General features: G+C 39.4%; 1 protein-coding gene across 2 annotated transcripts in view; it reads right to left on the bottom strand.

Moving 5' to 3' along the window:
• LOC138180501 (semaphorin-1A) overlaps window positions 1–23,774 on the bottom strand; it is a 386,643-nt gene that overhangs the window by 25,701 nt on the left and 337,168 nt on the right. For both annotated transcript variants that reach the window (XM_069114413.1, XM_069114412.1), the window contains 3 exons: window positions 13,495–13,599; window positions 11,920–12,008; window positions 11,388–11,529 (listed from right to left, as the gene is read on the bottom strand). In XM_069114413.1, coding sequence (XP_068970514.1) covers window positions 11,388–11,529; window positions 11,920–12,008; window positions 13,495–13,599 — 336 coding nt within the window. The remainder of the gene's footprint in view (window positions 1–11,387; window positions 11,530–11,919; window positions 12,009–13,494; window positions 13,600–23,774) is intronic.

The raw sequence follows: 23,774 nt of genomic DNA, 5'->3' as shown, positions 1-23,774 counted from the left end.
ATACAACGGATCTAACATCAAGAGAACGTTACGACAGGCTGTTTTCGACTCCTAGACTCGATCTTGAAATTACTTTTAATTTTTAATCCTCGATTGCCAACACGTTCTAGGAAAAGTAAAGATTCAACAGCTCTTTTGGTGCTCGCTTAAATTCAACGATAACTGGAAATAGCTGGAGCGCGGCTAACACCATTGACAAAAAACTTTCAGCTAACAAAGGTACATATCCAAGCCGGAGATCCGGAAAATTATAGAACTTTGGTGATACGTAGAGCATATATAAGCAAATATGCATAGACTTGTAAGTAAATTCAAGTACGCGTACAATATTTCCGAAAACTTGTTTCACTAAGAAAAACGAATTCAACCGGTATCCATGGTAAATTTCAGTTTTTCATTGAAAGGATTTCCACTATTGTTCCAAATTCAACAGGAACAGTCGAGGAACAAAGATACGAATGGTAGCTGTAACCGATCGAACGTGAAAGAAATTCTACAAATTTTCGCGCGAAATACACGAGTCTCGAATGATTATACTGATGTTCAATTCGAAAAGACGCGTAAAAATGTATAGCGATTTATTTATTTGTCAGAAATATTTCAAACTTTCGAACAGATTTTTAGAAATAAAATATTTGTGATTAGATTTGTAATTAGAATCGTATAAACACACAAGAATCGAATATTAAGGTGAATCGAAAGTGGTTTGTTCCTTTCGAAACGAGGAAATTCCATCTTCTTTTTGATATAATGACGAGGACGAGAATCGCGCACCGACAGGCTGAGTAGCTGGTTTTCGCGGTGAAACAAAAATCGATGGTATATGCCTGAGGCAGGCTTTTTAATCACGATATACGCCGTAAAGGATCGCCGATACCGTTATTTGTTCTACGCGTTTTCAAAGGAAAACTGATTAATTCCAACGAGTGCGAGCGCGTGGCATTCACGCGTTAATACGTTATAAAAGTACGAGTTTGTTGGAGGAACTAGATGAGCTTTTCGAAACTGGGCGGCGAGACAAACTACATATTTGAAGATCGTTTAATACATTTTTGATTATTTTAACGAGTTGCAGGAAAAGTCTGCCGTTTTTGGCTACCTTCGTTTCGCGTTTACGTTCGATCGTGTAATATTGTGACCCGCGTGTAATGGGACATCGTGGAAAGAATCGCGATATAGCTTTAATTAATCGCGTGTTTTCCTTTCCGCGATGTATCTGTTTTCGAGTTTTCAAGTTACCATTGCTTGTATCAACGAATTTAATTTTTGCGGTACTCCGCGGTAAAATTTGTTATGGTTTTCGAGTATTAAAATACCGTGGGAAGATATTTTTCCATTTAATCTTTAACCATTTGTAATCACGGTTCTACAACGTAAAATATTTCTGTAAAAATATCAAATTGCCTTTGCACGTTCATTATAAAGTAACGAATATCGGTAATATAATAAAAATATGAATTCAATTGTAGAAATTAATTTCTATTTATTAGGCGTGTATCATTGCCTGCGTTATGAGAATAATTTCATATTATGAAACAAAGGAAAGCAATTCCATTAACGATGCAAATAACAATTACGTACTACGTTTCCACAAAGAACTAAATTATTCAACAAATTGATATTATTTGTATCGTATTGTTGAATTTAATACGAAGAAATTTTTGCCCACTAAACTCGCTCGTTTTTTCCCCACAAGTAATGTCGTTAATATTCTTTCCTTACATAGTGAACGTGTCGATGGCACTACAATGACACGTGATATCCAAAGGGTTAGAGATCATTTCCATAAACTTGAAAAGAAACGCAATCCCTTATCGTTCTTTCGATTACAAGTATAATACCCTATACGTATATCGATCGATGGCATCGAGCCATAAAATAGCGTTTCGAATTTCTACCACGATCTTCTATTTCCTTTTATACCGACATTTCGTTAAGGACCGAAATTTTCCCGGAACATATCGAATTCTCGCGCATGGCTCCACCTCGGTACGAGTTACGATCAATAAAGAACCAAAAGTTACAGCTACTTTGCATGCACAAGTATACTAATGATCTCTTTATTTTAGTTTACCTACGTGCCACCTACAAACCTAGTTACAGCTAGTTTCATCCGGGAACGAAAGAGGGTTGTTGTTAAGCTTTTCGTAACGGTTATCTCTGTCGAAAGTCAGTGGTACGACACGTTTGAGCGAAGCTCGTGTTACCATCGATCATCGATCTAATCGATGAAAGACGATCGTCTTCTTAACACTTTACCGACCGATAGCCGATTAATCGGATTTTTGTAGCCGACGCTTACCGACCGACAATCTATTAATCGGCTTTTTATCATCAACGTTTACCGACCGATAGCCTATTAATCGGCTTTTTGTCACCGACAATCTTTCTCATTATTTGAGCAGTAATTTGTTATTTAGTATTAAGGTACCTTCATCAGTCGCGTCACTTGCGTTGCTTTATAAGCTCCCACAGTTTTATATCAATTTGAAAAATTGAATGAAAGCAAGGAATGGTATTGGAGAGTCTAAACCGAAACAGAGCCGGCGCCAGGGAGAATCTGCGCCTGAGTTGCCGGTCGGACGTGCGTATGCTGTTGAACCGCTAGCGGTCGGTAAAGTGTTAAAATTGTATTCGCGAGAACAGATGTACTCGTCACATTTTATACGGAGATTGTTTGGCGGCGAGCGGCTATAGTCGTAGGAAGAAGAGGGTTAAATTTTGGGAAATTCTTTAGGAAGCTTGTTCGATTTATCCGAAAACCATGACACCTCGAGCCCGTTAGTTTTACGTTTCTTGGACGTACCGTGTTTCCGTGCCCCAGGAAACGTATTCTCGCGCAACTTCTCTATCCGCTCGATATGTCCCTGCGGCGCGGCGGCCCCTTGTCGTTCTCCGAGAATTTAATCTCGTATCGATTCCTCGACTTCTTGGTTTCCGGCGCTGCTAATGTCGCTGGATAATCTATTATTTCTAGCGTCACCGTTACACCACTAATCTCTTAACGACGATTAAAAATCGACGAATGGTAATTAGGCGACTGATGGATGGCTCCGGTGCATGATTGCTACAGTTTACTGGCACTTGCAATTAGAATTGGGGGTGAAAGATCGAACGTGTTTACTTATAAACTATCTTCGAGTGCAGCGTCTGGATACCACCATTTGTAGCTACTATCGTAACGAATATCGACGACATTAAATAGTTTCTGCTGATTTTTACGTTTAAATAATCAAGTTATTGAGAAATGAAACGAATGGAGTTGCGTGTAATTTGTAGTAGCAAAGATATGCAATTGATATATCTGATTAATATTAAAATAATAAATACGATCTAACTTTTCTGTGCTTATCACCAACGCTAATTTATCTACAATTTAATCGTAATTTATTTGAAATCTATCCACGATTTATCTATAATAGCGGGAGAAACGAACGAACGTATGCCGGTTGACTTGTCAACCGTGTCCAGGTCTCTCTTGGCAGCTACGTTGCTATTATGCTACGAGCTAACGATAGCCAGATGTAACATTAAACGAAACGAGTTCAGGGCTATCGTTGAAAGTAGCTCGAATTCCTGAGCGTTTGAAAATTTCAACTTGATAACGAAAACAATGACGACTAGACTCGGTTGCCTTGGTATCTAATTGTTATGCAGCAATAACAATCAACCGTTTGATAAGCTGTCGCGTTTAAATAATTCTCTGGCTTTCATTACGTGGAACGTTCGATGTTAATCCTCAACTTAGGATCTTATCGCGTAAAATATAAAATGCATCATTAAACATAACATAAAAAAAAAATGGTAAAATTTAAACAAACTACTATTTAACATAGCTAAATGTAAAATTATAAGATTTGGTCATAATGCAAGGGAATTCTTTGTCGGTGCAGTATCTTGGTATTCTTCTCTCCTCTGACTTCAATTTCGCGGAACAACATAACATTTTTAGAGACATATAATGTTTTTAGAATCTTAGGATTCATTGCAAGAATTTTTAAGTTTTTTCGAAATGGGAGTACTCTGGTTTTATTTCTCTGCTCCTGGGTTAGGTCAATATGGTTCCATAATCTGTTCAAATTCTGTCGACATAAATTTCTTCGCCTGGTTATCCAACATTTTGGGAATCTCATTCAGAAATTTCCATGAACCTGAACTGTTACGAGTTCAACGTCATCGTATATTGTATGGCTATTTTAACTGCTTCAATGGTATGACGCAAACATGTCAATAGTACGCAAACATATATCTAGTGATCCTTTTTTCCTCAACCATCTCGCTTACTTAAATACCAACGATCTCGTATATCGTTTTAGATCTTGCGCGTGTCATTGTTTTTCTTCCTATTTCATTAGTTAGCAATTCTTGGTATCTAAATTCTATTTAAGCGTGTGCTTAGTTTTCTGTTCTCGTTTAATTACATATTAGTCAGAAGCAGGCTTAGCTATTACGTTCCTAGTAATTATAAAATTATTAATGGATCACTCACTTGCTTGCGTGTCTTTTCTCTTTTGTATTACTAATGGTATTTCAGTCACACACGATATAACGAATAAAGTAAAATAAAATAAAAATTAAATAATCGGACCCAAACCGTGACAGGTTATTTACGATTCAAAGATATCGATTAAGAGCTATAAGAAGAGAAAATTGGTCGCGCGAAAAACGATTTAATAGAAAATTTCCCATTACGTCGAAAATATTCACTTAGGAAGAAAATACATTTTATAAATACGCTTTATAGATTATTGAATCGATATTATTTTATAAAAGAAACGCGTTGCTTTAAACGCACGTCGAAGTTTATTAAGATGCATAGTATAATAAGCGCAATTCGCGCTTGGCAGACTGTCGATTAAAATATCATTTATTAAAAACTTTCCTCCGTGTATGCACGATACGTAATGGCGAAGAAAGAGGAAAGTTTTCAATTTCGAGTTGTGAGAGAAACTCGAGTAGAAGCAACGCGCATCGAAGAATTAAGCGAATTACAAACGGTAAGTGACACAAAGCTGAAACTTTGTTCACGAAGAGAAGAAACCCAATGATTTTTTTAGACAAGATGTTTTCTTATCGAGAAATCGGTGTATCGTTAGTTTTCATTAAAATACTCGTAAGGGATTTTAATTAAAACTATAAGCATTTTCTTTTCATTCGACGCAACGATACGGAGCAAAAGCTTTCATAAAATTCATGTGTGTTTTCATTCAATATAAATCTATATTATTCGAAATAAATTGCAATTGCAGCGAACGAGCTGTGGTTAACACAGCGATTAACTATCTCGAGCGAATTGCTATACTTTTTATTATTTCCAGTAGAATAAATGTTTCGATATAAATGTGTTTAACGTTGATCTGGTTTCTGTAACTTGTATAAAATAAAATTGTCATTTGTAGTCCTTACTGGGGCAATCAATGTTTCTATATTAATCTTTTTAAAATCGTTCCAACATTTGTAACTTGTAGAAAAGAAATTACAAACCCGATAGTCTTTCACATTTTCGAACTTATATTTCTATAATATTTAACGTAAGAATTTCCAGGTATTTTTTTCTCCATCCGAATTATATAATAGTCACCTTTCAAAGCTTTCGCGCAGCTACAATTCTTTTGATTTTACGCTTTCTCAATGTCTTTACGAGTCAATAGAGAGTGCATTGATATTTGAATAAAGAATCCTTTAAAATCCCGCGAAAGGAGATGATTCCGTTGCAAAGAATATCATACACAGAGCACGGGAATTGTTTTCTTTCTGTTCATTTCTAGACTATAGTAGCGGAAAATGTCTTTATGTTAATTCCAAGAATGCCCGAGATATTCCTTACTCAGCTCTTATCTGATATTTCTTCCCCGTACTTTGCTTTCTTACTCTTCTTATTACTTATCTTCAGCTTCACGAATGGTAACACACTGCTTATCAGCTTGTTATATATTTTTCAATATTACATCCAGATAATAAGACTCTGATATCGCCGTTGTAAATCTTGTTAATATTCAAGAAATCTATATATTTAACTTATTAAGTTTCTCCTTACATTCTTCTATATACTGTCATCGACTCTGTAAATCGCAACGCATTATCCACAAACGAGATTATAACATCGAAAATGTGTTTAAGACTCGAAGGATTTTAAGGTTTCTCTTCTTTCTGGAAAACGTTCAACACCGAAAACCGAAAATCCTCGTAGCTATATGATCCGACCACCTCCTCCAAACCACCGCCATATTCGACCAAAACCGACCAGTCCATCATCAACGATTTATACAGCCAATCTATCTCCCGCCGTTCACCCAAAGCAGCAGTCTACTCGTAGTCGTTTCAACGTCGGTCGCTCGGCGGACAGCTATTCTCTTTCCATGCTGCCCATGCCGTGGCGGTTTATTTTCCCGCGTACCTTTATCCATCTATCCGTCTATATTTCCCGGTTGGTAGCCCAGCGGCCACGTCCGACATTTTTTCTTCGGCCGTCATCTGGAAAGGACAGCAACGCCAAAGGGGGTCGGAAGGGAGTTGGACGGGGCCCTTCGGCAGCCAGATGAGCGTAGGACGAGGCAGACGGCGGTGGAGGTGGGCGTGTAGGTTGTCCGAGCAATCGGCGGGATAGTCCGGAGCTGCGATTTGGCAGCGATCCACCGGCGGCTCTCCGAGCTGGACCATAGCCAACTTTCCTCGGCCGGATAGGGATTTTGGTTCGATGTGCGGCGACAATATTCTACGTTTATACGAGAACCAGCAGTCTGTGTCTCCCCTCTGCCATCCTCTGCCATCCACTGCCACCCTCTGCCGCTCCGGAGCCGCGACGCGACGTGTCTCCCGTCCACACTGTTCGTTCGATCCTGCGGGTCGACGGTGCGCGGAGCGACCATTGTGTTCCGCACTCGAGGCTGCTGCTGCTGGTTCATTTCGCCGCTGCTCCATAACCAACCCAGCCGACTTATCGAGTGACAAAGTACATAGGCGCGCGCGCGCCGAGCTCTGAAAACCGCTGAACGTGCCGGTGAATATGTACCTAGAATATGTACCACACTGATGCGAGATGAGGAGACGGGGAGAACGACGGAGATTCCGAGCGTGATCGTGGAACTGATGGCGAAGGGAATGCGTGTCCGACACCGCGGGAACCGAGCTTGATGGCTCTTCCTCCGGGATCCCTGTCGGGGCTTCCGACATGGTTCCCGTTAGGGTTCTCTGCTCTCAGGTTTTGCCCTCCAGAGGCACATTTTCGAAACGCCTTGATTCCTCTTCGTTTCCTTTTTTCAAGAGGCGGAATTTCATGTGGAAAGGGAGTTTATTCGGTTCGGCTTTCTCATTGTTGTTTTCGATGCATCGTCTTCGTGTTGAGTTTAGACCAACACTTTTGTTCTTCGTTTTTTGAAGATCCGACGAAGGGCTAGGTTGTCCGCTGTATGTTGGTTCCGCTTTGTTCTCTCTTTCTCCTTGTTTCAATGGCTATTTTTCGAGATTGTTGCAGTGAACTTCAAAAGAACTTCAATGTTTCCCTATTTTCTTTTAATCTTTTTACCGCGTTTGTATACCAGCGTAAGAATAATAGATAGTAGTTAACGATGAAAAATAAGTATTATATATTTCACGTATATACGAGTAACATTTCAAAATAAATTAAATATATCCTGTTAATATTTTTGGTAAAATTCGATTTATAATAAAACGAGCAACGTTTTATTACGCATCATATGCGGCATGTGAAAACTTAATTATTCGATAATTGGATATTAAGATTTAAACTGTTTTATATTATACGCTTGAATATGTGTATTGTATATTTTGTATATTTCAATGGATTTTATACAATATTATTGACGCTCATCGAGCACTCGTTCAAAGGGAAACAAAATAGGTATCAATGTATCGGACGTCTAGTGCCTCTCCATATCTTTCCGTGCTTTTTGGTATTTTTATACAGATGTCGAAATACAACTTTTTCACCAGATCAATTTCACTCGCGTTCAAAAAGTGATCCTCAAAAAATCAAAAACAGGAAAAAATTATTATCGTGTTTGTTCCTCTTTTTTTTTTCTCGCTCTTAAATAACCGGATTGATAAACGCGGTTAAGGATGAAATTTCCTTACGCGTAATTTACGAAATCGATGCGCCAACCTACGAAACGGTAAACGGTGGCCTAACCTTAAATAACTATACGAAATGCTTGAAAGTTGCCAGTAATATCACCGTTGAACCCGTCTTTCTTCCTCTTATCTGACGTTTCACCGAAACTAATCTCAGCGTACGTTTCAGATAACGCTCCGAACGACACGTCTGGTCCACCGTATAGTCGCAACAAATTCACCTCGGTTCTCTCGTTCAATTAACTCTTGACCTCTTTCGAAGGGGACTTGGAAAATTCGTTGATTAAAAACTTTGTTTATGACACGAGATATCCGCGCGAGTGGCTATCAAAAATGAAAGCTTCAAAATCACGTTCTCGTGATTTATCCGCTCCATTGGTTCTTCGTTCACGCAACAAAAACTCCAAAAGCATCCTAATCTTTTGGTAATGCACCGAGCCAATCGAACAATATCCTTCTGACAATAAGACCAGCCACTTTGCTCTCGTCAGTTTGTCGGTCGACAGCGGCCATCGCGAGCCAAACGTTTATGACGCTTTTAACGCAGGATCGTAAATATTTGTTCAATTGAGTAGCGTTCTTGCGACGCAGCAAGTTTTTTTCCAACTCGTATACAAGTTCGTAATCGTAAAAGAGTTACATAATCGCGAGTTCCTTCTATTTTTCGCTGTTCCAACGATTTTCATCTCAGCGATTTTGTAAAGAGCGTTGCTGCTGATTGATTCTCGGTGGGAAAGTGTTATTCACAGCAATCGTTTCTACGAAACAGGTACTTGGCACGGCAAACTCTCTTTACAGATACCCAGCCAGCATTCTATTCCATCGAACGATAAAAACAACGCGAAACTAATCGGAGCGGACCCAGCGAACGAAATGAGACGAGCAACGTAACAAAGAAAAATCGTTCGGTTGTTATTCGCGTGACGCAGCAGAAAGATATTAGGCGGTCGGGAGGTTGTATAAAACGCGGGCCGACGGAATGATAATGTAATAAGTGGCGGTGATAAGGAAAACTAGTTTGGCCGGACGAGAAGCGCCCTGGGAAATTGGTGGGTCAGCAAAGGAAAATCGCTGAGCAGAAGCGAAAACGGAAAAGAGGAAAGAGCAGAGCAGAGGAGGAGGATGGTGGTGAATGTAATGGATATCGAATCGAGTACGCGGTGACCAAGCAACGAATCAAATCCATTTGCTCGTCACCATGTCGTTAAGTTATAATTGCACGCTCCGCTCCGATCGATTGGTGCTCTTTCTTCTGTTCGCTATTTTCTCAGCTAAGGGTCGTTGAAAACGATCGGCCGCGATAAAGCGTGCTCCATAAGAAGAAGAATTACGCGGGCAGTCGTTGATACACAGCTAGATACCGAGGCTAAGAGAAAGAGAGATGAAGCTCAATGGATTTCTAGTAAGCTCCGTAAGGAATATCGGAGGCGTCTTATCTGCGACGATATTTATAACCGGGAAGCCCGATCCTCTCTCTTGCCAATTTACGTTGCATCCTCGAAATTGCCAGCTAGCAATTACTCAGACGTACTGACGTAAGAATGAAGAATAAACGAGTAAGTTTATCGAGTATCTACCAGGATCCAGATTTTCTCGTCTTCAGCAACGAAATTTCAACTGGGGAAACTATTATCTCGACTATGGATGAACAGAGAGAGAAAGAGAGAGAGAGAAAAATTTGTTTGCGTTAACGGTGGCAATTTAACCTTGAAATAAAATTATTCTAGCTATTGACTGGCGGGCATTCGGGTATTTTGATCGATTTGTAGTAACAACGTGCAAAGCAATTTTACCATAGTGACCAAATATCTCTGAACAGAGCGTAAGCGACGTTTCAAACGCGAAACATTGAAACGTAAACGTTGGTCTGTTTTTCCGTTAATGGGAGTGAGTAATGGAAGTACAAGGAAATTTGTGAAATCAAGTTGCATTACACGTGGATCGTACACGAGATACAAAATTGGAGAGCATCATCCTTGAGAATTGTTAGACTATTTGGACCTTGGACTCCGGCCCAATTAGACTATGCACACGTTCAAGCTTGCTTTTAGCCAAAATTTGATCTCTATTTAGAGATTACGTTGCCAGACCTTTGTACTTACGAACACCATTTCAGATTCTTCGCGTATAAATTGCACGGGTCGAATTGCCAGTTCCTTTCTTAACGAAATTTAATTTCAAGCGTTCAACTCCTACGTTAATTGCACTCGCGATTATAAACTATCAAACAATGTTGGCGTCAAATAATTATATTTACGGATATACGTAAGTAGATGATTTTCTATATGAACAAATTCATAGCGCCACTACTCTAAATACCATCTAAATAAACGTTCCAATAGTTTCTCGTCCCTGTTCACACTAGAACTATCACGCCAGTGAAATTGACTGGTTTTACAATTTTATTTTAAAATTCCTACTTCATGTTATATCTTTTTTCGCAATGATGTAATGACTTTCGCAACGATAACCACACGAATAATATAATGAATTTTATTTTGTTTTTTATGTATTCAAACTGAAAATAATTTTGTATCAAGGCTACTTATACCAATACCAGTCAAAACGACTGGTACTTGTCAAAGTGTAAAAGGGTCCTGCAATCTGTATATCGAACCCCAATTATCCAGTTCTCTCGTTTTGTACAGGTACCCACACGTTTTCAAAATTTTCACTGCGTATCATTCGATATGGTGATACCAGTTAGCAGGAAAATTCCGGATGAATCGCTAGATCGCTAGATGCTAACACTAGAAATACCACAGTCAAAATGACTGGTTCTATAATTTTTTGAATGTACCAACCCTCCTTTAGGGATCATGGTCACAGATGGATTAATAATACCAAAAATGTGCTAAATCAATAAATATAAAAATATTCTATTATTACGTATCTTTTTAAAGACCAGTGATTTTGGCTGCTTTTGGTAGAAATAGCTTCGTGTTAACTACCGGTAGTTCTAGTGTTAATACAGCACAATAATACCTATAAACAACGTTTGTCCGTATCACCAACTAGCGAAAAAATTCCATTTTCTACTGTCTCCTACCAATGCCGTGGAAAAATTCTCCAGACGAACGATAAATTTCGCGTGCCTTTCGCAACGAGGCAGTTTGTTTGTAAAATTGGTCGGATCCCACTCGATACGTCTGCAAGGTAGTACACCGGTTAGGCCAACCCCTTTGTCCGGCACATAGGGACTGGAGAGCACTCGACGAGGGTCTCGGCAAACGTCATACCATGGCGAACTTACGGGCGCACGTATATACGATGTGTGTACATGCAGGCATACTCACGTATTTCATTGAAATAGAAAGGGTATTCGCCGGGCACGGAACAGTTGAGCCTCGCTTTCAGGAAGCTCGTCCATCTGTCGCTGAACGCATGAGGTCCGCCCTTGTCGTGCTGGCACACTCTACCGACTCGCGAGTACACTGCCTAAAACACAAATGCAGCCGGAGCTTTCGAACAATCGGCTTCTTCGATTCTTTCCTCTTTACTCGGACCGTCTTACTCTACCCTGCATCCAGCGCTATTATACTGCGTTACTTTGCCACCGGGATTAAGGGAGAAAGGAAAGGAAATTGTCGGTGCGTGAAAATTTGAGAATACCAAGAATATAGGCAATAGTAGAGATCGTAAAGCGTACGTTACGTATGGCCATTTTTTAAGAAATCGCTCGTTAAAGTGCTTTCGCTGACAAAGAGTGACATTTCGATATTGCAATTTCGTCGCTTTGGAAATTCCGCATCGTAAAACGGTCTTTGATATCGAGTAGGTAAATATAAATAGATAGGTAGCGCGTCGTTAATATTTCGTAAGCCTTACCTTGCCACAATTCATGTACTCGACGGCTGTTTCTCGGTAAAAGAAGAAGACGTAATCTTCGTACGCAAACGAGCTGACAAAGTTCGGTCCTGTAACAATAACGTTCGAATTTGTTAGGGGCAACGGTATTCGTTCGAAACAAACAAATCAACCAGCTGGCTGCTAAAGCGAGCAAAACTCTCATAGGAAGAAGACCAAAAAGAAAGCACCCCACTGACCTCATTAAAGAAATAAAATAGTCAAACTCCAAGATGGTATACCGCTGGGGGTAGCCATCCACATGTCATTTAGCAATTAAGTTAGAAAAATTTACCAAATGTCCAGCTGGACAAATTGTAAAGTACAAATTAAATAATAATAATAAAAAAAAACAAGCAAACCGTGAAGCGACGGTACACTGTTCGCGCGAGCGTATGCTACTTTAACATTTTGAAGGGTTAAATTCATCGCAGTTTGTTGTTTGTCTCGACGAGTACCTCCATCTCCGTCTTTATTTCCTTCTTCTCATATCTTTTCCTTTCTTTCTAAATTACGCTTCTCGTTCGATAACGTTCCACGTATTTTACAATGCAGAGGAAATTATGCGGCCGTTTCGGATCCTAGATGGATCTTCCAATAACTTGGTAATTTCGAAAGAGCGGGCAGTATGATAAATTGCCAACGGGATCGCCGCGTGGAAATTGCGATCGATCAAAAATTCCCGAAGCTTTGAATGGATTATGTAATTTATACAAAACTTGCATCGCAAATTCGCAACTCGCAATCGGTGATAAATAAGAGAAGAATGAAAAAAAAAAAAATAAGAGAGGAAGGAAAAAAAGCACGTCTGGGTGGATACGCAAATTGCAGCATATAATTTATGCAAAGCTTCTTACATCGTTTAAGCATCGTCCATTGTATACGAGCTGCGAGTATAACAAGCACAATGCCACGCGATAACTTTTCACGTGCGACCGTGTCGTAAAATTTTATATGGACGCGGTACGATGAGAAGATACGGGAAATTCAAAAATAGCACGGCAATTGCTGGACATTCTGTCGCGACCGGTTTTCCAAGTGCGATCGTTAAAACGTCGATTAAATAAATATCGAATATTTCAATTACCAGAGGCAACTCGAGAGTTCAATAGTTCGTGTAAAAATGATTTTCTAGTTTAAAATTCAATCTTATCCGCAAACTCTCTGTTTTCTTCCAATATTTTACGGTTAAATTGATCGCTGTTTACGGCTCTGCGTTTTGTTACCTAATTAAGGCCAGAATTATTTGCCTCGGTAGACGTCTGATATTTTTAATTATTTTATTTTGTACTTTAGTTAATCATAATAGTTACGTGAATAACACAATGCAAACTCTTGTCCTATACTTTCTTACGCGATACCACGACATAATACTTCCGAGATACATAAAACGAAGCAAGAGATCAGATGGAGCGCAATTAAAATTTAGAAACGTGGCAAAATTCTGCGCTGCCAGGAAAATAGAGGCTGGCGAGTATCGCGATAGAAAAGCTGGTATCGCGTTCGCTAGAATTTAACGTGCGAATATTCCAATGCAATTTGCATGACTTCCATTACCGTTCAGCTGGTTGAGATCGGAACGTTCGGTGCGGATCTTCTCCCTGTGAATCAGCGGCTCGCCACCGGAGAAGTCGGCCACTGTCGCTGCGTACAGCTGCCCCTCTGAAACATGAATAAACGCGGTTCTGTCAGTCGAGTCAGACTTTACAACATTTGCCAGACAAACGAGCAGTCGTGTCTGCGGCAATCGTCGAAGGATTCTGCCAAAGACACCTTGTACTTCGTTTTCAACGTTTCGCTCGTGTCACGCTGCAAATCGTTCTAGAAACGCGTCAGCACTAATCACCAGTGTACTATGCTCTGTTCTATGCTCGCGCAAAGCGAATCTCTTTCACGGAGATTACGCGAGTGCTCGTGGAGGAATCGCACAGGCTTCGAGCCTGGCAATTAAAGAGTACCGAATTTCACGAGGGACTCGCGAACACGCGTGCTTCGTATTCATTTTCGCTGTTGGGATTATAGACGCGAGCACAGCTTGTCACTCTGTGACGCGTAATCTAAGATACGCGTGTCGCTTTATGCAAATTACGGCAACTGTTTAGTAACGACGCGACGATGGCGGAGATGGTATCGGGATCGAGCGAATTTCTGACATCAACGGGGAAAGAGATTGCAGAGTTGGAATAATTACTTTGCCGTGTCTGTAACGATACGTAGAGATAGAAAATAATCGAATGCTTTTTCTTCCGTGTAATGAAAACGATGTTCGGTTTAAATTCCTTGTCAGATTGCAATTTGCATTGGCTTTAATAACAAACCTGCACATCTTTTTATTATACCCATCTACGTTACCACGTTATCACGTAAAAAGCATTCTGTTTAATAACGCACATTTATAAGCTAAATTGCACGAGTATCTTTTTATGCTCGTTTTTCACACGAGCCTAACCGACGACAGGTTTTAGTTCGGCGTCGCTGAATTATCGAGTGTCAGCCGATCTTTGATAACTGTACGCGAACGTTGAATAAATGACAAAACGCCGCCACGATATTACGGAATTTATTAGAAGCGGTTTAATTAAACGTGCCTTGAAAGGCGTTTTAATTAACACGGCAGCCACGCGATTACACCAAGAATCGTAGATTTCGCGTGGAACAACAGCTTGGAACACGATTCAAGTACACAAATTTTCTTCGCCACCGTTGTGGTTATAGGTATTAAAGCGAAGAAAAGATGGAAAGCGAGCTCTTTGTGTTGGCGAGTGCTAACTAGATTGGCTTTCAGTGCAAAGGCTTCTTCCTCGTAGAAACTGTGGACTTGATTGGCTTTGTTATTGCTCGTGTTCCGTGAAAACTTAGCTACTGACGTGATACACTGAGATTACCGATATATCAAACGCGACTGCACGAGATTCAACGTCAAAAATAATTCGCAACCACCGTTTCAGCGTGATAAGTATCACCAAGGAAAATAACGATCGCATGTTATCACATATCACACAGATATGGGCAATCTTACGAGAAACTCGGGCAAACGCTTCAGTACTGGCACATAATACTCGTCAAAACAAGCAAAGAACAAAGCAAAATCTTAACAAACATGAGTAAAAAAATCATTCGTTTCGGCGTTACAAGATGTTTGGTGTATAATGAACCGATTGCTTCCTTAAATGAGTCTATACAACGAATAGAAAACTGTAACCAAAAGAAATGCTAGGGATCTTTCCAATGTGTGGGTGCTTCTCCGAGAAAACGTATCGACGTATGTGTTGAGATGAACGACCGTAATATCGAACACACGTATACTGTAAAGATAAAGTGTTTAACGTCCTTAACGTCGTAACTCAGGAGCTAGTATTTTTTGAAGCTATACTTATTGACACTCTTTTCCTTCTTTTGACGAATAACTATGCATACGCTCGCAAAGTGTTTCTCTAATCTTTTTCCATTCCATTCTGTATATTATTTCCACTCTGCATATTATTGAAACAACGTATCGATGCCAAGTATGTACGTACATTCCTTTAATAGCCTTTAACACTTTGACTGCTATGTTGGCCATATATGACCGGCCACGGTTTCTCCTGTGACGCCATGGTGGTCATTGGTGAACGGAGCGCTTGAACTTCTTACAATTGTAAAAACTGTATGAAAATTGACAGTTAGGATATTTTGAATATAACCGACAAATAGAAGATACTTTGAAATAAAAAGTGCCCTATTGAACAATAAAACATTTTTATTAGAACATCGATAAAAAAAAAATGAGAACAAATTTTGCATCTAACAGTGCACTGTGTTAAAACACTGCGGCGTCCTGAGCGAAACATGTGTTTTCGGCGTGGCAGTCAAAGTGTTAAAATAAATATACCATTATTAGATGCTCTTTTTAACATGTCTATCCGTGTCCTTATAATTTTTTAGAATCACCAAGCTGAAAATGTCGCTACAGAATAGAAAACAAAGAGCAATTTGAAAAACACACTATCACGCTATGAGTGTGAAAATTGTGACGTGGGTGTATGTGTCGCACCGTGCTTTAAAATATATCACAGTCAGTTGTATTATTAATTATTAAATTAAATTATTGAAGTTAAAGTATATGCATCATATCTTTAAGAAAAATTATAATTTAATTATCAAAAACTTCGTTCCAATGTGCTTGCGTAGAGAATGTAACAAACAATAAGTACTCTTGCGTTTGTAGTACATCGGCGCGCCGCTAGGTGGCCTATACGATATTTGCTTTCTCACTAGTTGTCGCATACGTAGTATGTTACTTTATATGCGGGAAACAAATCGTACCTTACCTTCGGTAGTACATATACTAAAAGTGGAACGATACAAAGAATTGTTTAGCGTGGCCCCTGCCCTGCGCAAGGGTTGACGTGCTTGCAAACTCGTGATGTTCCATTGAAATGTGTGTGTGTGTAATATTGTGCGTTACACCTGATGAGTTGGCCGCCGCGCAGTGACACGCATATTACAGTGTGTGAGTGTGGGTGTGAGTTTGTGAGTACGTGCGTGAACAGGATCCCTCAACGAAAGAAGAGAAAATGTGTAACTTGGCAAGAAGAGGAGACGTGACACTAGAAGAGTAGTGAAACACATGTAATTGCTATCTATGAACATCTTGTAAAACACATGTAATTGTTATCTATGAACATCTTGTAAAACACGTGCTAAATAAATAAAAAATTTTTTATGTAAAAATTTTTATGTAAATTTTTTTAAATAAAATTTTTTTAATGAATTCCTACATATTTATTTCGGCAATTACGATCCATAATTCTCAACACGTAATATGCATTCAGTGTAACAAGAATCTCATATGATAAATAGTTAATGTTTTATTTGAGATAACTTAAGTTTGTGATAGAGGAAGTCATATAGGCATTCCGTCCTTTTGCAATTACGAAGTTTCTCGGAATGAAAAGTTTACCAGGTACGCTTGCCCTTCTTTCTTCTGCACTTCGTGTCGCAATTTTTGTCGAATAAGTATATTTGACGGCTCTGGTGAATGGTACTGTGTGAGGTGCATTGCGAGTGCCATTCTAAAGTCTGATACCTTGATTTTTGTTTTTGTTGCTTGTTTATAGAGCTAATTTTATATATTATTTGAGGGTTCTTCTATGTTGTGTAGAATATGCTATCATTTGATCTGATAAATCTACAGCACATTTTCCTCTGTTGTAATCTACCACTACCATTGGTTTATCACAAACATAATTTTCTTTGCAGACCGCTACCATTTCAGCCCAATATCTTCTACACGTTTCAACAATATATTCTGCACGTTTTGCTTACGATGAAATAACGAAAGTGAATGGTTTTTTGAAATAAACGAAGCCTTGTTATAATACGTCGCTATCAACTGTTAGCTAGGCGCCACGGTGGTCACCCGTGACCACCAATAAGATAAACGGTCCATTCGAGAAGAATGTTGTCTTACATCATCAATTTATTAGTATGTTGCCATTATATGCTTTGAATAATAAAAATACTCCCGTGGTGTCCTGAGCGAAACATGTGATTTTGGCGTGGCAGTCAAAGTGTTAACATCAAGAGGTACTATAGCACAGGTATTTTTTCAGAACATTCCATGGTGTAACGTCGGTATAATATTTATGTACATACGACTAAATAGCAGCAACCTCTGGTAAACGCTAAAGCACTTTCTTTGAACGTGTCTTATCAATCTTTCAGCACGAATCTGTACAGAACCATCGAACGGAGTAACGAAGAAGAAAACAAAGTGCTGTTGTTGCCGCGCGACAGACGCTCCAGGATCAAGTGAATTCGACAAGGTCGACGAATTTACTTGAAAGCAGGATAGAGCGGCTGACAACAAGATCTGTCCCTAGTGAACTCACGTAGGTGACCAATTTTCTCGCCGTGTCATAGAAACTGTGGTCGTGGAATCCCGCAAGAAGCCGCGGCTTTCCTGTGCATCAGAGTACACCGATGGAGCCATACCCTACGCCGATGTACGAGCCAACGTTTGCACGAAAAGAGAAAGAGAAAGAGAGAGAGGGGGGAGCGAGGGAGCATTTTACTTGATACTCTCGCGAACCAAGAGATCTACCAAGGCCATGCACCCTCCTCCGGCTTCTCGCGAGCCTTCCATATTTCACGTTCAAAAAGCACGATGGGATTTGAGGCTGGCCAACGTATGCGCGCGATAAGTGTATATAGTGGCGGACTGGTCATATATAACCGGGCAAAGTAGACGTTAGACTTAGGGGATGAACGTGCCCGTTGCAGGCTACAAATCTACGCTGAGCCCAGCAACGCCGAAGCTCGCGAATACTGTACCGTCGTCGTCGTCGTAATACCCAGCGACTGAAGGAAGCTTTCTACTACGTGCCGGCTTCTTTGTGCCGCGCTGTCGACATTATTAGCCCGGTCGACCGACGTCGCTTCATCGCAGACCGTGCAATCGCTATGTTCCAAGGAACGTGTAGCTTCGCGTTCGGTTTATCGATTTCGATTACAATTCGGATTTTATGTATACATTTGCTGCACACTGGGCTGCCTGGATATGACGACGTCGTAAAACTGCTATGCACGCTAGTGGTTGGAATTTTGAAACAAAAAATGCCGCGTTACGAGCTCTTTGAGCGGCTACTCGAGCAAGAGACACGGACGCGGGCTTCCTGTTTCAAATATCTTGGGTTTATGATTTTGAGTAAAAAGTACAGGCTGAATGGCATATGTAACGCGTTACAAGCTGATTTGTTTCATTTGGAATTATTCAAGATAGCGAAAGGAACCGATCGAAAATCTGAAATGTCTGAGGGTGAGATGTAGACGAAGAGTTCGGATTGAACCTAAAACAATGGAAAAATGCCTGCAATTCTATCGATCGAACATTGTTTGCCATCGATTGGTCAGTTTTATGGGAGAAGAAAGTGGTTGAGTTTTCAGCTAATGTTATCTTGTTTAACGAGGTCGGCCGCGTGTCTCACAGGGACACGCCTGAATTGCAAATTTATGCATGTTCGTGTTTGACACGTCCGATACGTTAGCTGTCCATGGTTCTTTCGTTATAGTTGACAAGCTGCAGGATTTATTTTATGCTAGCCTATCTTGAGTGATGTGTTATGCTGTAGCAGCTTTGAAGTGCTCAACGATGAATGAAAAATGTTTGCGTTGGGATTTCTAGTTGGTTGATTAAATCCTTCAGCCGGCAATACATAGTTCAGCTTCGTTTATTACCTTAGCATATTTATCGTAAAGATCTAAACCTACAAAAATATTGCGAGATTGTCTAAAAAATACAGGACTTGTCATAGTGCTATTTATTTCACGTGGAAAAAAACGTTTTTTCTCTCGTTAAAACGAAAATATTTATCAGAGTTTCACCATTCGTTTCATGCACTTTTGTTCGTCAAATTTAGAAAGCTAGAATTTTCATCGTGCTGTTTTAGTCATTGTCTTTCGCCAGGCGTTTCAAAGAATCGCTCACGATATTGTCTATGCTAGCGATTTTAGTTTGAATTCACATTCTACCACAGAAATAGACCATTTGCTGTGACTAAATTATACGCGATAATAACATCTTGCTACGTGCTTTCTGGCGTTATAAGCATCATACGACAAGTATCATTTTCTAGATACGCTTTCCGCTAAATGCAAATATCCAACCACATAGCGTCTAATGAGCATTCTCATTATTTTTTTGCAAAGCCAATTTTTATAATATCCAATGTCTGGTAGAAGCGGAATACAGCGATGCACGTATTATGTTTCGTTTAATGAATTTCACACGTTTTAATAAGATGACTTATAAAATAATATCCACGTAAATATTACCGATGTTCTCCGAAAAATGTATTTTGCTACTACCGATCGAATATTTGGTCATGAACAGGAACTTGTTAAGCTCGCTAACTAATTAATTTCGATCGAATCGTTTCGAAGATTAATCGAAATTAATTGGATACCTCGACGAGCAAAAGCTCATGGCTCCGAATTGTTTCAAAACCACTCTGGAATTTTCTTTGTCCGCGACGAAATTCACTCTCAGAAGCTTTATTACGATAATACTGTTCGATTCGATGAGCACTGGCTTCAATCAATTAGAGGCGTTAAAGAGTCAGACGTACTTTGCCTTGAAATTATTAACGCGTCACACGAATTATTATTTTTCAACACGAAGTATCGGATTTCTCGTGTTGACGCAAGCTTTTGAGGGATTAATTAAGAATTTTTTCCTAATTGATAGGCGAATCGGTTATTAGAAATTAATTGGACGGTTCGATGCAGAGAGTGCAAAAATGTTTCTTGTTAATTAATTCTAAACCATCTTCTACACATGGAGTTCGTTCGTTCTACAAGGCGATTAATTTTCAGAAAATTTATTTCGTTTTATCTGGAAGAAAAATTGGTTGCTTTTTTCTTCTTTTCTTTTTTAATTAATTTTAGAGCAGCTTCTGTATTTAGAACAAAGCAATACTATATACGGATATTAGAATTAATTCATAATAGGAGATTTCAATTAAAATTATTTCATAAGAATTCAATCTTTTATTTTATATTCGACTTCTCCATCAAATTGCAAGATTGATGAAAATTTAGTCCATTCTCAGTAATAGAATTCAATTAAAAAGGATCACCGGCTTTTAATAGAAATTCCTGTTTTATAATACGAAACTTTTTGACAGCACAGTATAAATTACCTGATCTTATTGAATGATTTACTGTTATAACTGTATTAACATATAAAGTACAGCGTATCACAGAAAATTAATCGAAATCAATACGTGTTAATTCGAAATCGACAAGAAGTTTTCTGACTAATCTTCGTGGCGAATATATCCCTGAATTGGCCCAATTGGTCGTATAATAACGCGTAATTAAAATGCAGCAGCAGATCGCAGCTAATTACGAATGCAATTCGCGTATCGACGCAGTTAATTTTGGAGCCAGCGAAGGAACTATCGACGCCACGAAATCAGGATAAATGCGAAAATTAACTAAAAAGAAAGTCGAAGAAAATTGGTATCGCACCGTCATTGAGATTAGTTTGAAGGAAAATTGTATTACCAAACAGCAATTTTGAAGGAAAATTCTATTTGCGATGTGTGCACTTCGTTTACTATTGTTTTCAATTTATTCTTTTTCTTTCGTCCGTATGCATAGTTCAAATAGTTTAACTCCATTCATAGACGTTGCTACATTGATGAACTTACGTTTAAACCTACGAGTTACTTCATCATTTTAGCACCTCAGTGCGACGTTTATAGAACGCGCTTTAAAACAGGAAGTATATGACGTAATTTGGAATTTGACAATTATCTTAAAACGGTGCTAAAACGAAATGACTTCACCACTCAAACGAAATTGATACAAAATTTAATCGTCAGCTTTTCGTTTCTTTCATGGGAAAAACTCGAACGTGGATTCGCTGTAAAGAAGATCGCGATACCAGCGTGGCCAGAAGCTTAACTTTTAATTACTGACCGTTTCATTTCTGAAATTATGCCGATAAAAACCATTTGAGCGGTTGCCAAGAGGAAAAAAGGAGGATAGCAGAAAAATAGCCTAACGATCGTTTAAAACGCACGTGTCCAATAACGTTGAAGATGCTTCAGAAAGGAAGGTTGAATTGGTCGATAAGAAAGATACGATTGCGAATAAAAATGACAAGATCGTTAACCTAAGAAACGTTTTATTTTTTCTTCTGTTAGAAGCTTATGGGATCATGAATCGACAGTTCGATAACTATCGTGCACGATATTTGTACTTTTTACACGCGGTAACTTTGATTGATTCAACGTTCAACCGGCATTTCTTTGTTCCCTGGTTTTTGTTTAAACATCGGGAAACTCCCGATCAAGATGACGTCTTCACTCGAATTGAACGTAGTGGATGATCGTTCTTTTTCACATGGAAAAATGCATTGCCATTTGAAAGAGTATCTGAAAGAAAGTCGTTTCAGACGGTTCTTTTTGATGTATGTCTCTGCCATACAATACGAATCGCGATGAGAAAGAGATACTTTTATTTAACTTGCAGCAATATGATAATAAACGTCTTTCTGTAATAAACTTTTGATAATAACAATAATAATAATAATCGCTTTTATATACGCAAACCTTTTTGTAGGACCGTAATGATAACGATTCTCTCTTTTTATGTTTTATTTTGTACGATAACTCTTTTCACTTACGTTTATCAGATTAATTAACGTGTCTCTTAATTGCACGTACTATTTTCGCTGTAGCTATCGTGGCCTTTTGTATTCAGCTTGTACAGGCTACAAATTATATCTACCCTTGAATCTGGAGAAAACCCACCGCAGGATCATCAGGTGAAAACACACAGAGGCAGAAAGTTAAGGACTCGTAGTGTAGGGGGGGGGGGCGAACTCAGCGCGAATTACCTTGCTTTTGGTGCAAGTTCGCGAAAATACGAATCACCAGTTCGATAACAAGCGAATGTTCGTACTGAATTCAGCTGTGTGGTACACGCGCGTTATTTGTGTCACTATTATTAGAGCGGTATGTGGACATTGCACTTGGAGCGGCCGGAACGGCAGCAGCCACGTTGATTCGGCTTTGTTAACGACTAACGACTAAGGTCCGGCCCCCGCTTTATTCCGCCATATAAATTTTACGCCCGTATATTAACTCGGGTTTGCCATAATAACGCGACAGAATGATTTACGCTGATAAACGCCGACTTCGTATCGTAGTTTCCCTAAACTGGACTAAGTAGAACGTCGACTAAATTGAATCATGCGTTGAAATCGTGTTCCGAGCTTCCCGCTTCTACATCAACTTCCCTCGTTCGCTTCCGAAATACTCTGATTAATCATACCTCTTCGAACGGTTAAAAGATATGTAACCTGACCATAAAGTTTCAGTCAAACGATCGTCTACGATGCAACGACATCCATCGATTGGCAAACGAAAGTCAGTCGCAGTTTATTAGCTCGACGCGTTGTATTAACAGACTATGACTGTTATGTATCAAGAACATCGATCCGTTGTTCGGTAGTATCGTGTCACTGTTTTTCACTTTTCTGTCCTTCCTCTTTGTTGCTCGGCAGAAGGGAGCAATGGAATGGCAAACAGAAGGGTTCAGATCGATGAGGATCAACGATAGCTCCTCCCTGGATCCATCAGACTTACAAGGCTAAACCTTAAATACACGTTGCACGCTTGGATTCGTAATACCTAAGACAAGGTTTCCTATCCATCCTAGCTGCTTCAGTCCTCATCTGACGCTGGTATTACGCATATTACACGTGTCTCGACTATTCACGAAGCTCGATGCCGCGACGGCGTCGGGGCTGGTTAGGGATGATAGTAATTATGTTTTCAACATCATGCGCATCCACGTAGGTATTTTCTCCTTCAACATAATTATACGACATACCGTGGAAAACTTTTAATTGTTGTAACGAATAGCGAAAGAGCCTGTTAAGTAGGCGTAATTATTACTTTGTTTCGGACAATGACGTAAGAATTGTCTTTCAATTTATCAATTTTGACGTAGTCTGTATAAATAGTAGCAATTTTATCGGTAACTCTGGATCCGTAATTTTGCAATTTAATTTACGCGATTGTTTCGGTTTGTATCATCGCGTAGCTAATTGAGAACAAGCCGTTGTTGCTTTGATCGTTGCAAATTATTATTAATCGTAGACGCGTATCATATTTTACTACCACTGACCCGTTCACTACGGTATTTTATCTCAGTTACCAGAACGTTAATTACATTTATCAACATGCTACGAAAAATCGAAAAAAGATAGTTTATAATTTTGTAAGTATTTTCCGCTGTTTCACGTTTGACGAGACACTCTGCTCGAATGCGGAACGACGGTG

Source organism: Bombus flavifrons, chromosome 6 (genome assembly GCF_040668555.2).
Source record: "Bombus flavifrons isolate JBK064 chromosome 6, iyBomFlav1_principal, whole genome shotgun sequence".
Classification (NCBI taxonomy): domain Eukaryota; kingdom Metazoa; phylum Arthropoda; class Insecta; order Hymenoptera; family Apidae; genus Bombus; species Bombus flavifrons.
This window is presented reverse-complemented; position numbering and strand designations above follow the sequence as displayed.